This window comes from Podarcis gaigeae (assembly GCF_964106915.1).
Source record: "Podarcis gaigeae genome assembly, chromosome: 3".
NCBI classification, from domain to species: Eukaryota; Metazoa; Chordata; class Lepidosauria; order Squamata; family Lacertidae; genus Podarcis; species Podarcis gaigeae.
The window spans coordinates 54,348,197-54,362,706 of record NC_139680.1 but is presented as its reverse complement, the minus strand read 5'-3'; the positions used below and the strand labels follow the sequence as shown (position 1 = coordinate 54,362,706).

Sequence of the window (14,510 nt, the reverse complement as noted above, 5' to 3'; positions counted from 1 at the left end):
CACACATCACCCAGAAGCAAACCCAGATTTGCTTCCAAATGTGCAGGCACGTTTTGTGGGTGGTGGTGAGAAAACGCTACTGATTACAATGGATAAAAAGTTAGGCTTTCAGGGCTGCAAGAGAAAACCAGCTACTTTCCTTTGCAAAGCAGTCTAGGAGGAGGAGGTGCTGAAGAGAGAAATGTAGCAAGAGTACCGGCTCTTAACAATAAATGCCAATCAGAGCTGAAACGACTAGATCATGCAACCTCCAAATGCACTTCCCGTAAACGAGATGCTTTCAATCATGGCTCATAATGTCCTTCAAAAATTAATGAAGGAGATCCAAAAAACTGTATGCCTGGGGCTATAACTGCTGATGAACTATTAAAGAAGCCTGTAGCAAAAAAGAAAAGAAAAAATATTTCCTTTGCTTCCATATGATTCACATGGAGCTTCTAAGTACTAGAGGTCCATTTCAAAACATTTACAGCCACCCTCCAGTTACTATCTGTCCTGATAAATATTTTTTTAAGGATGTTGTTAAGTTGATGTTTGTGTGGCTGCCAGCAGGTGGAACTTAAAACTACAGTGGAATGACAAATTCTGCTCTCAGAGCTGCTGGGCCATTGTGGCAGCACCCAGGAAGAGGAGGAGGAGAAATATGCATCAATGGTCATATCAATTACAGGAAATCCATAATTCATTGTTCTCTCCACAGTTGTGTTTGGGGCAATTAATTAGCCCCTGTGGTCTTGCAGACCACAATCACCTACCACATATGCCCCAATGCAATGTACAAAATATAAAAACAACAGTACTGTATTTTGATTTGGTTGGGGATGGTGCAGTTCAATGGAAGATTGATCTGATAAATAGGCAACAAGGCAAAGGTCTGAATGACTTTCAGAGGTGGTTAATCTAGCAAAAGTGTTTCTTCCTCTGTATCAGTGCCATCGTGTACTGACAATGTCAGATGCCAGAAAAGTGGGTACCCACTGGCATATAAAATGTATAAGGCAGTTTGGATCTTATCATTCCACTATACATATTGCACTTTTCGCATTAATCAAGCATTCTGCCAAATTGCTCTGCCAAATGGAATGAATTTCGTATAGCAATACTTTGGCAAATCTAGACACTATTAATCACTGTGAATTCACTGTGTGTGTGTGTGTGTGTGTGTGTGTGTGTGTGTGTGTGTGATACCTTCAGCTAGATCTTGCTGATTATACTATCAGAAATTTAATACAGAGGCGTCTGGCCATCCTGGCAAACAGATAAATAAAGCTGTGGGAGAGGATAACCAGGAGGCATTATCACTGGGCAAAGACACATTCCATCCAGTCAGAAACACTCAGAAGGGCACACACCAGGACCTGTAAGCAGTGTGTCCTGGGAAGAGTCCTGAGGGTTGGACAAGGAGGCCTGGAGGGCTGCATTTGACTCCTGGGTCTGAGGTGCTCCACCTGCTGCAAAATTTTCCGTTTTAGCAAAACTACTTTTGCCGCAGTTTCCAGAGGGGTAGCCATGTTGGTCTGTTGCAGTAAAAAGAGTCATGTGACATCTTTTTGTCTTTTAAGACATAAGCCATTTGTGAACCAGAGTCCATCTTATGTCAGACTAGCGTAGACTTCAGGTTTAGGCCACCTAGTCTGGGTGTTTGGGTGTATATGCAGAGATCTGCCATTGAGAGTCAGATGCACAAGGCATACACTGGGATTGAAAAAATTCTTAATCCAGGGATTTGTTCTGGATGAATGCCAGAAGCGAACTGATCTCACAGTCCCACCACACAAAAACCAACTTCTGGTTACTTTCTCAAGCCTCTACCACAGCTTTATTTGTTTCAGTGATAACATTTTGGAGGGGGGGGTCATAGAATCATAGAGCTGGAAGATCATCTAGTCCAAACCCCTGCAATGCAGGAGTCATTTTATTTCACCGTACAACTAGAGTCAGAAATCCTTACCTATTTCCTTCAGATCACCAAGAGTTCTTCCCAAACATCCTGACCTGCCTGCATTTCGCTGCCTTGTGCAACTTTTTGCCACTGTTTCCCAATAAAATATCAGTGCTGATTTCTCACATTCCTTTGTTTTACTCACAAACCTTTCCTCGCCTCATGTGCTCCCACTACTTTTTATTGGGTCTCAAACCAGTAGTGCTGCTTTCCTATTTCATAAATATATTCACTGTAATTTCCCAAGAAGGGCCTGCATTCATATTTAATGACCTCTTTCTTGCCAAAACTGAGGTCGCAATGAATGGCACATTTGTACATGTCCTATTATAGCAGTCCTGCTTCATTGTCTGTACCCTTTTACAACAGTACGTCTCCATTATTATGCTGGTGCTTCCTTAAGCAAAGGCACCGAAAGGATGTATGCTGCTCTAAAAATACAGAAGATAATCCTGCTGTATTTCTGAATTTTATTAGAAATACTAAGCTTATAGAAAGGGCTTTCAGAATCTGCAAAGTGCCAAAGCTCTGTAAGGCATAAACTTTATGTAAAAGCGTTACAGCTGAGCAAAAAACAAAGAGGGGAAATGTTTCCACAACATGCGGTTTAGTACACCAAACTTCAAGTCTGACCAAACCCTAGCATGTGTGTCACAAAGGCTGCAAGCGAAACAAATGGATTGCATTCATAGGAAAGCTATTGATGCACATGGGTCTGGTTGTTGCCTAGAGCAGCCTTCCCCCCAAACTTCCCCATCTGTGTTGGCTGGGGCTGATGGGATTTGCAGTCCAAAACAGCTGGAGGGCACCAGGTTGTCTAAAGTTCATATAGAGTCAGATCTGCATTCCTGCCTTTCTCTCCTGTGCAATGCTTCTTCTGCCTCCTTCCCAGCTGAGCAAACTGGAGTCAAGGTCTAACCAAGAAACTGAATGGTGGTGGTAGCAGCAGCTAGTTGCATATGCAGCACACACCAGAGCAGTGTTGTCGTATTGATTACTGATCATGAGTCTATCATTCTGGTTTTAAAAAGAGTGCCACATGATAGGAGTCTGGAATTTAACAAAATAATATTCATATTCCTTAACAGATTGAGATTCCTCTTTCATTTGAGAAGTTGGCAGGAGGAGCTCAGATAAAGAGTTTGGAGCCAGTGAAATAGAGATGAGTGCTGTAGCATCTTGAGATACAAGGGTTCTCTCTGGAAACATGATGTCAGATTAGCAGATTTGCTGTCTGCTATAGGAGTGTTGCTTAACTTCTAGTAAGCTCTGCTTTTCAGTTGTAACTGAAAAAAAGAATACCAAGATGCTGCAAATTTCCTATGCACTGCCCCCAAAGGACATTAAATCCTGCAGCATTGTCCCTGAAACCTCTTCTTATCCCTTGGGATAGGAGGAACACTTAAAATGCTTTGGATTTGACTTGCTATTACTGCCATAAAGGCTATATGTGCATTGGTAGCTTTAAGTACAGTGAGGTTGTTTCTCTGTGGCATTTCAAGTCACATTTGCATGTTGCTGTGCACACTAGAGAAGTAGCAGGGATATTTTCACATATGAGCATTACCTGTTTGGTTCCCCTGCACCTGCAACCTCTGAACTCCTTAAAGCTGCTGTCTGTGCATCCCACACCACAGTTCCTTGGCTACTGATGAAATGAAATTAAGGAAAGAAGAGCCAAATATCCTTGAAGCCAAACTGAAATATATGGCTTTATTTCAAAATAACACCAACTTAAACTGTTTTAATTTATAAGGGAGTTTCATTGATCATGTTGGTAGAATCCTGTCTCAGCTAAAACTGACAACAGATTTTATTGCAGATAAATCTTGAGGGATGTTCCTCCCTCTCCCTCATGTATTGGCTTATTTAAACATAAATTAATTCCCTTTTTGCTCTGCTCAGATAAATTAGCACATTATTTAGTGCCGTGTTCATTCCTGTATAATGCATACTAATCATGAATGGATTTTCATTCTCTGCTGGTTTCCTAAGGTTAGAAAGTTGAAACTCTTACTTGAAAGGAATTTGTATTTTAGAGAACCATCATTACAATATTAGTTCAGTAGATTTCATTTTTTTTAAATGGTTGATGACCTTGTGGAAGGCCACATGTTCTGAAATAGATAATAAATTCTAGATATGTTCTCTGTGTGATATACAGTATATCTAAGAAGACCTAAGTATGACCTTTACCACCCTCTCCTCTTGCATATACGGAGGCTAAGTGGTTGGACCGTGTACAGTTCTGGTCGCCTCACCTCAAAACGGATATTACAGAGTTGGAAAAGATTCAGAAAGGGGCAACCAATATGATCAAGGGGATGGAGCAACTCCCCTATAAAAAAAGGCTGCAATGTTTGAGACTTTTTTAATTTAGAAAAAGGCAAGTAAGATGTGACATGATAGCTTATAAAATTATGCACAGTATGGAGAAAGTGGATAAAGAATTCCCCCCCCCCTCTCATAACACTAGAACTCATAGACATCCAATGAAGCTGAGTGTTGGGAGATTTTTCAACACAGCACATAATTAAACTATGGAACTCACTCCCACAGGAGGCACTAATGGCTACCAACTTGGATGGCTTTAAAAGAGCATTAGACAAATTCATGGAGGAGATGGTTCCTAGCCATGATGGCTATGCTCTGCCTCCAGTTTCTGGAAACCACAGGAGGAGAAAGAGCTCTTGTGCTTGTTTCCCACAGACAGGGGTGCCAACTTGAATAAAAAATTGCGGGAGCCTCACATAACTGATCGCAAGACGTGGTGCACACACACCATTTGAATGGTGATGCCCATTAACCTGGGGGGGGGGGAGCTCATATATTTTATTGGGAGGGAGGGACCTCGGCCCCTAGGAGTTGGCTCGTGTGCCTACAGGAAACTGTCCAGCCGCTGTGACAACAGGATGTTGGATCTGATGTTGACAACTGGCCTGATCCAGCAGACTCTCCTTATGTTCTTATTTCGCTATCATAAGTGCATATGTACACTATAATTTCAGAAGAATCTCTGGAGTTCTGAGCAGATGTGTTTGTTTCGGAGAGAGGGAGAGGTGATTTGCAATCGTTCCCAACGAGGGATCACTATGGCGGGAAGCAGCCCACCAACCGCCACCCAACCTGCTCCTTAGGGCCGCCCTGGCCGTTGCTGCAGCCCGCGCTCGTGACGCCAGCGCGGGAGAGCAATGCTTATTATAGAGCTGTGTCCTCAGAGCCGCTTCTCGTGGGTCTTAACAGCACACGGCGCTATCTCGCGCCTCCCTCTTAGCGCGCCCGCCGTAAAGGTTTTAACTAACCACCCTGGAGAGCGCATCTGCGCGTGCGCGACTTAAAATTAAGTCCCTTTCCGAGGTACTGAAAGGGGCGGGAACTGACGGCGGCGGGCGCGCGCGCGCGTGAGGGGGGGGGGAGAGAAGGATGAACGGCGGAAATGACGCCACGCGCGCGGCGTAAACAGTTCTCCGAGACCCTGGTAACGGAGCGTTGGCCTCTTGTGGCCAAAGAGCACCGAGCGGGCAGCGTCGGCTTCGGTAGCAACAGTCGGCGTCGCTCGCTTGGAGGGGGGGGGGGCTTTGACCGCTTGTTTTCGAGGCGAGCTGCGGCGGGAGGGGAAGAGGAGCCCCCCCCCCGTGCGAGAGAAACGGCGGGGGGCGCTCCGCTCGGGTTCCCCCTTCCCTCGCGGGACCCGGGGAAGGGTCCCGCGGGGAGCGCCGCTCCCAGAACGGGAGGAGGAAAGGCGCCGCTGTGAGGGGTTGACGGAGACGGAGAGCACGAGACGCGTTCCCCCCCCCCCCCGTCCTCGCTCGTTTATCCGTTGCCCCAGGGGGGGAGGTTTAAAAAGGAAACGGCAGCAGGAATCTCTGAGGAGCCCGCAGGGGGCGGCTTGTGGTTACCTCAGGAGATCCTTCCTCGACCGCCCCATCCTTTCCTCCCTCACCTGAACTGAAGGGCAAGGAGCGGGGAGTCTGTGGGTCCCTCACCCGCCTCCCCTCCCCACGAAGGAAAATGGTGCAGAAGGAGCCAGGGTGGCAAATAAGGCCGGGAGGGGGACGAGGGGAGACGCTGTGAGTGAGAGGAGGTAGCAGCGGGGACTGGAGGGGGGGAGGTGAAGAGGTAGTTTGACCTGCCCCCCCTCGCCTTTCCCCCCTCACCCCCCGCCGTCCTGTTCGCCACCAGCATTAGCTGCTTTCCATCTCTATCCTTGTCTTTTTCCTCCGCCTGCCACCTCAACAACCCCCCTCCTCCCCCACCCCTATTTTCGTGTCACCCTCGCCCTTCTCCTCCCGGCGCTTGGCAGAGCGGTTGGCAGGGTTTCTCTGCTGTGGAAGATGGCGACACCAGGGATGAGCTGGCAGCAGCACTACTACAGCGGCAGCTCCTCGGGGAGCGCTGGAAAATTCACCACCTCCACTTCTTCGTCGGCCGCCTCCTCCCAGCTCGGCATGGAATATAATCAGGATCTCCATCTCAAAATGAGCAAGAAAATAGCTCAGCTCACCAAGGTAGGAGGGAGTCCTCCATCCTCTAAGCATCTCTCCCCCCCTCCCAATTTGGTAGAGCATTTGTTTGTTCTTTTCTTGCTCGCATTTTTTTAATTATAATTTTTCTGAACCTTAAAAAGTGTGTTTACAAGCCTGCATTGGAGAGAGTAAAGTCTCAGTTGTGCTGTCCACTTAAATCTGACAAAATTTCTTATAAGAGAGGGCTGCATTAATTTTACAATAGCTGTTGTGTCAGTTATTGCAGAGAGTACCTTGATAGGTGATAAGGTTGTGTCTAGGGTTGCACTTATTTCTCTATATCCACTTAAAAGAAGAGTTCTAATAGCAATACTAATATTTATCATTGTCCCTCTTTAAGCATAAAAGTTGCATCTGTTCATAGGGTAGCATTTGTGTGGAACAAGGGCTACAATCCTATGCACAGTCACTTGCTAGTCAACCCTGTTGAACACAGTAGGATTTACTTATGAGTAAACATGCATAGGCTCAGGCTGCATGTTTTGTCTTATGTTTGGAATCCAGTTACGTATCATCTCATGTGTTTAAATTGCTGTCTTGTTATAGCTCTCTGGCTTTAATATTGGTGCTTTCATTTATGCAAGTAGTAAGTTTTTTTTAGCTCCTATTGTATAATTCTTTTTGCATAATAATTCCACAGAATGAATCACTCTAGAATAATTTTAATGGTGATTTAGATTGTTGTCAACTTTCTTAAAGCCTACCTGTTTAATTTTAAGCTTTTCATTCCTCATAGCAGTTTACAAAAGGTAAAGCATAACGAAATACAAAAGAAAGATCCAACAAAAAAGAAAAGTAGCAGTATTGTACAGCAAAAAACTGTGAACACAGCAATTATTAGATCTCAAGGGCGAACTGAAACTAAAAGTGTTTACCTCCCTTCAGAAAGCCAGCAGGGAGGATGCTAATTAACTTTTCTTAGGAGAGTTACATAGTATCAGGGCTGCTACAAAAAAGACAGGGCTCCTGGTGGAGTCTAAAATTGTCTGCCTTTTAGATGGATTCCAGAGCAGGGCCTCTTTAGAAGATCCAAGTAATGTACTATAGCATTGGCATGTGAGATACAACTGGTGAGAGAACCAGAATTCCAGACTTCTTGTTCTTGTGCACTTTTCTGGCATATTTTAGTAAATATCTTACAAAAATATGTTGGCCATCCACACCTTTCCTGCTCAAGTTGACTGGCATAGAAAATGGGTCCACAGTCCTACTCTGGAGCTGGTGCTCCAGGCTGGAATCAGATCTGATGCTGTAATGTGATTCCGAGCTGATTCAGCCCCTCTACATCCCTGTAAATGCTCTATTTGGGAGAGTTTCTGCATAGTTCCACCAGCTTTTTCTGCTTGCCCATGTTTGATGTACTAGAGCTTGCTTCCTGGAATAATGTAATGTAAGGTCAGTGCCTATAAACCTTTAGCATGGAAGCGTAGTAAGTTTGGGAAAGACAAAGATATAGATATTTCTTTGTACAGTACTCTAAAGCAGTGTTTTTCAACCACTGTTCCGCGGCACACTAGTGTGCCCCGAGATGTTGCCTGGTGTGCCGTGGGAAAAATTGAAAAATTTGAAAGATTTAAAAATAAATTATTTTATAATTTTTCATATTTCTGTTTACTTACTATTTCATAATAAAGTAATTATAAAATACTTTCTTTGTGTTTATTTGATTCCTATTCAAGAGAATTACTTTATATATAGTCAATATAGGCACAGAGTTAATTTTTTTAACATTTTCTAATGGTGGTGTGCCTCGTGATTTTTTTCATGAAACAAGTGTGTCTTTGCCCAAAAAAGGTTGAAAAACACTGCTCTAAAGCCAGGAACAGTGTTCTTTAACCTTATTTAAGAATGGCTATTTAATGAAGTGCAAAACTTTATCCCAAGGAAAAAGAAGGCTTAGGCTATACAGCCTAAACTGGTAGATTTGGGGATGAATTAAGGTGTATGTTTATCAGCCTATGTAAATGTATACAGTTGGAGTGCTGTACTCTTTGTTCAAAACATTGTGGCAAGTTTGTTTTTTGCTAATAAATCTGTGGGTGATTTGGTGGTGTTGGGCAATTGTGTTTTGAAAAAGTGGGAGATGGATGGTAATTTAGAGTAATAATAATATCTGTACTAAAAGGGGTATGTTAAGGTTTATGTATATGTGAAAGAAAATATTTTATGCTAATGTAACAAATGCTTATATTAATTCCAATGAGAGTTGGTCGCTTTGGAGTCTCTTTATATTTGTATGTATTTTTAACGTATATCTTGCTTTTTATACATCTTGAATTGGCTTACAAAGATAAAAAATGCAGGAGAAATTCAGTATCATACTTTTGCAGCCTTTCTGTCAACACAAACATTATTGTTTGCCCAACGGAAAGATCTTTCCTCTCCTCCCTCTGTGTGCTATGCTGGGGGTTCTCCTAAACTCCAAGAGCCAGTTTGAAGTGCATGAGAGAGCAGAGGGAAGCCCCACTGCATTAGCAGAAGTCCTTGCACAGGCTTCCACTAGCGGGACCAGTTAGTTGAATCTGACCTACAATGAACATAATTTAAAACATCACAAAATAAGAACATTAGAGCAGTACTCATAAGAAGAAAGGGGTCTCAGATGAGAGCAGAAAACTTGCTCATTACAAAAATGCTTTCAAGACAAGTTACTTGTTAACAGTCTGACTTTAACCTCCATTGATTTAGATTGGAGAAGTGTAATGGAGGATAGGTCTGTCAGTGACAATATTAAACATTCAAATTTGGAAGTAATATGCCTCAGAATAGCAGTTGCTATGGAACAACAGTAGGAGAGACCTATGTGCTCCAAACCTCTTTCTGTATTTCCCTGAGACACATGGTTGGGCACTGTGGGATGTTGGATATGATGAACCTTTGTATGATACAGCAGGCTCTTGTGTTAAAATACAATAAAGTGTATAGGAGGCCACTAACCTTGTAACTTCATCTCCATGCCATTTGAGGAAACTTGGATGTTCTAAGTTACTAAAAATGCACAATATACAGACTGTGTGTCACAAAGGGGAGTCTGATGTGACCTGTGGGTATATGGAATAGTTATTTTGTATAGAGCTACAGCAAAAAAGTACAGTGGTACCTCTGGATGCGAACGAACCTGCACAGGTGTGATTCGCCGTTTCCACGCATGCGCGTGCCGTCATTTTGAGCATCTATGCAAGCGGTGAAACCCAGACGTAACACGCTCCATTACTTCCGGGTTGCCGCGGAGCACAACCCGAAAACGCTTAACCCAAAGCTACTTCAACTCGAGGTATGACTGTACTTGGGCTCTGTAGGAAGTGCCTTTCTTCTTTGCTAAATGCAGTGTAGACAAGTTAGAGCTACAACAAAATGTTGCATACTGCTGTTGTTCAGTATACCTTATTCGGGTCCTCCCCCCATCCCCCATTCAGCATGTCTACTGAACAATTTCAGTCCTCATTTGACTTTTTGGGGGGTTCTCTGCCTTTGTGTGTGTTAGTAACAATTTTTGTGTTACTAGGTCTGCTCATGCCTTTCTTTTGTATGGTTTTAGCTGCAGATGTGATGGCATTCAGATGATTTAACTGAAAATAGAAGGACTGAGTGAGACGTCACAATAAAATGTTAATTATGTGTGGGATGTTGTGTCCTCTTGCTTCTTCCCCATTGAACATTTCATTACTTTTGAGTTTTTGTTCCTTCAAAGCTTCAACTTAACTAGGTAGTAGTCCTCAGCTTTATTTATTTATTTATTTATTTATTTATTTATTTATTTATTTATTGTATCGAATTATAGACTGCTTAATATCTGAAAGATCTCAAAGTGGTTTACAATAAATATATAACTGTATTTATATATACACATATAAGTACAATAACCGTGTGCAAACAGCCAGAAAATGGGCTGAGCTTTATTCACAGTTGGTTGGATCCTACATATTGTGATTTGATTTTTACTTTTGGAATGGGCTTATCTGCTTGCTACAAAACCATACCCTCATGGATGCTCATGGGAATCAATGGATCCTGAGGAACAGCATGGGATACTGTGGGTTGGGTGGGGAGCTGCAGTTGTTTGGGCAATAAATGAGAATTAGGAACCTCCCTAGGGAGAGCAGAATTACCTCTTGTTCTGCAAGCAGTCTAATCCGGTATATGAACCTCATTTGTCCCACCACCTCTGTGACATATGAATTACCCATAAAAGCTTGAATAACGAATGGAATAACTAATGTCAACTATTGCTGTACCAGGGCTACATGAATAAAAGGTATCTTGTGCTTTAAATGTAATGGATGTGTTCCCAAATATGTTAACTTCAAATACATGCATAAAGTTTCTTCAGGTTTGTGTAGTGTTTCTTTGTCTGTCTTGAGAGAGGAAGGGAAATAAACACTCCTTGTTGTAGAATGAATCTTTGTTCCTTTTACCAATTAATGTATTGGAGTGGAAATGCTGGCAACTTGCCTGGACTGTAACAGACATTTCAGACTGACAGACTTGTCTATGTGAAAATGCTTATGATAGAGCTCCTTTCTTTTTGTCTGTAGTAGTTAGGCTTCAATGAGTGTAGACAGTTCACCCAAAGTAAAATTTCAAAATAATTGCATTTGTCTGTAATAACAATGCAAAAAGGGTATGACGTATTGGAGACCAACTACCTTTGTATAATAGTAGGATCTTTCGTCAGGTCTGAGAAGATGGAAAGCATAGGTTTTATCCAACAAAGTCACACTCAGAGTAGAAGACACATTTAAATGCATGGACTAAAGTTAGTAAAGTTTGTTGATATTTCTGTGGGTCTGCTCTGCATATCACTAACAATGGATACATGAAATCCTACAGTTTGCTGCTGATTATGCTCTAATACAGCATAGCATTGTTTAACTTTTGTAATGGTTACTGGACTATATGTACACGTGTCTTTGTAAATCAGAGTTCTTCAGCAGATCAGCAAATAGCATATGTTCCATATTCTTCTGCAGTTTGTACAAATTAGTTTTGAGGAGGAGTTCTAAAGTCAGTGAAACTCTGAAGACAGGAATTATCTTCAGTTCTCAGGGCTGATGCATAACATTGCACTGCCAGAGTTGGGTGGACCATGTCACCTTTTCTTCCTCACTGCTTTGTCTCATCTGCTACTTGCTCACTCCTATGGTATAAGTTCTCAATTTCTCACTCTGAGGAAAGTGCCCTTTCTCAAAGTGAGGTATTATGAGCAAGGTCACACAGCACCTTGAGGTGCTGCTGTTTTGATACAACAGTGCCAGATTTACTTTTTAGAATTACCATAACTTTTTCTTCAGAGTGAGGAAAGGACTATGCTGCCAAGTTAGTGCCGGGCAGGTAGGAGGAGGTGGCAATAGTGGTGGATAGCTGGGTGTGAGCAGTGGCAGTGGTAGTCTGCTAGTCAGGGCAGACAGAGTGAACGGGGGTACAATCCACTGCCCCCATCCATATCTGAACCTCATGTCTCATAAGGCCATATCTGAACCTCATGTCTCATAAGGCCAGGCCTGATGGTCCATTGCTACTTCTGTCAATATATCTTTTAGCACAAGGAGCTTTTAGCACAAGGAGCTTTAATCAACCAGGAATCCTGGCTTAAAATACGCTCTGCTGTGTCAGCTTCAAACAATGGATCATAAATTTGCCTTGTTAACGAATCATTGTTTTAAACCAGGATCACTTCATTGTACATAATGCTAAGCCAAACTTCTTTAAAAGCAAAAACTTATGTGGATGTTATTCTGCTGTCTGCATGGGAGATGGGAGTGTGGAATGTTCAAGCTCAATGTTTCATTTGATTCATGGAGGCTAGACTATGGTTTGTGTGAACCATCTATGCCTCCGCAGTCAGTGTCTTCTGCTTCCACGTTGCATATGGCATGCACACAGGTCCATCTGCCTAATTTTCATTTGTGAAAATCCATGTAGAATCCTTCTGCATGTAATTTACAAAGGAATCCTGTGCATGTTGGCTGCATTGCTGCATTAGCAAGTTGGTGATCACAGTTAAATGGGTACAACAGCGATGAGACCAGCGGCAACTGGTCTCTATTCCAAACTGATTATTACCAACCTAATGCAAATGCAAGTACTTACAGTATGTCAGTCTAAGTACCATACTCCTTACATGTACTGCCCTCTTGTACAAGTTTCTCTGAGTCAAGCCAATTATTATTCTGCACAGTTGTATGTATGCAGAATTTTAATGAGCATGCATTTTCTTGGGTCAGCTTCTTTTAGTAATCAAGCATTCTGGAAGCCAAAACTTTGTTTCTATGCTAAGAAGATAAATACAAAACAAAGCCGTGTGAGAGAAGCTTCCTTGAATTTATCTACTTCTTTGCTGTGGTTGAATATCTATTGTAATCATATGGATGCTTATATCCTCAAACAATGGTAGGATTTGGGTCAGAGAGTTTCCCTAAGATATCTCTCCCCCCGCAAAAAATAAATAAATAAAATCCTTACATCATAGATGGCTTCAATGCTCAAAAACCTTCCAGAAATATGTGAACTAATGGAACTTTTTATGTTCATTTTTTAAGGTGTTTGGTCACACATCATGCCGTGGAGTCTCATAAGAGAACACTACCCTGGATTTGTAATGGCCCAGAACTTAGTTTGAGGCACACATCTTTTGTTCTGTATTCATTTATACATGTGCTAGCAAGGGGACAGTATGATTCACAGGGTTCCAGTGGCTTAGCGCAAATGAGCAAATGTGCCTATTTCTGGAGGAAAGATTGACGCTACAGTGCTCCTCCCAGAGCCTTACTGCTTTACTAATTGTTGGGCTAAGCCATAGTAAGGCTTAGCATTTCAACCAAACCCAGTTTTGTCTTTTCTTCCCCAGACAAACCACAAATAATAAATTAAGAACAAACCTTGGTTACAGCTAGGGATGCATATTCTAGGGTGAAGTGTGCATATAAATGCATATACAGTGGTACCTCTGGTTACGAACTTAATTCGTTCCGGAGGTCCGTTTTTAACCTGAAACCGTTCTTAATCTGAGGCACCACTTTAGCTAATGGGGCCTCCTGCTGCTGCACGATTTCTGTTCTCATCCTGAAGTAAAGTTCTTAACCCAAGGTACTAATTCCGGCTTAGCGGAGTCTGTAACCTGAAGTGTTTGTAACCCAAGGTACCACTGTAATTCCAAAAATAGCATAGGAACATGCATTATATCAGGAAAAATTATTTGCAAAAATAGTATATTAGGCAAAATCCTATACAAAAATTTGTACAGTAGGAAAAATCTCAACTATAATCCTGATGAGTTTCCTTGAGATTTTTTTTTTTAATGAGAAACTGAAATTGACATATAAAAAGAGGAATAGAGGGGGGAATGGATTTGGGAAGTTAGCAAGGGAATAATTTATAAATTATGTAACATATGATATGATGGGTGAGAAAGGGACTCACAACGTTGTGATCTGGGAGGCAGAATAGTATTTATTGAGATGTATAAAAAAATTAAACCAATGCTGTCAGTCCTGCTCGGAGTAAACTGACTGATTGTCAGGGATATTGGCTAAGGGAGCAATCCTTATGCACAAGAAAGGGGCATAAAGCAAAGTGTTGTAAATTAAGCTGGAGTAAATTTACACCAGATCCAAAGTCCAACCACCAATGGGATTACAAAACTTTAGCTGTCACAAAATGCTATGGATCATCTTACTGAACTGTGCCAGAATTTACTGAGCTGTTGGAAAACCTTCAATATAGGTTTGGAAGTTTGAGATTCCTCTTCTTACCTTTTCACCTACCTTATAGCACAAATCTTTATACGTGCACCCAGAAGTAAGTCCCACAGAGTTAAATGGGGCTGATATAGGATAGCAGCCTCAGTCACTTTGCAAGTTTTACATTTACACAAAACAAGTCTTTTGAAAGCCCTGACATGTTGGCATTACACCTCAACACTCTGGAAATCTTTTAAAAAGCAATTTGAGCCAAATATTCTGGATTGTCATCCTAGCAGATTGAGCATTCACAAAAATCATTTGAAAATGAATTGTGGAAGTATATAATCTGTAGACATCCTT

At 42.1% G+C, this 14,510-nt stretch overlaps 1 protein-coding gene across 24 annotated transcripts in view; it reads left to right on the top strand.

Annotated features, from left to right (window-relative positions):
- Positions 1-5,337: 5,337 nt before the first annotated feature.
- Positions 5,338-14,510, top strand: part of FAM184A (family with sequence similarity 184 member A) — a 62,060-nt gene continuing 52,887 nt past the window's right edge. For 17 of the 24 annotated variants that reach the window (XR_014562240.1, XR_014562241.1, XR_014562242.1 and 14 more), the window contains exon 1: positions 5,370-6,450. Coding sequence is in view for 18 of the 24 variants with exons in the window: in XM_083731062.1 (XP_083587188.1) it covers positions 6,277-6,450 (174 nt within the window). In the remaining 6 variants the exon portion in view is untranslated. Of the gene's footprint in view, positions 6,451-14,510 lie in introns of all 24 variants that reach the window. The other 7 variants (XM_083731068.1, XM_083731067.1, XM_083731063.1 and 4 more) reach the window with 6 other exon arrangements.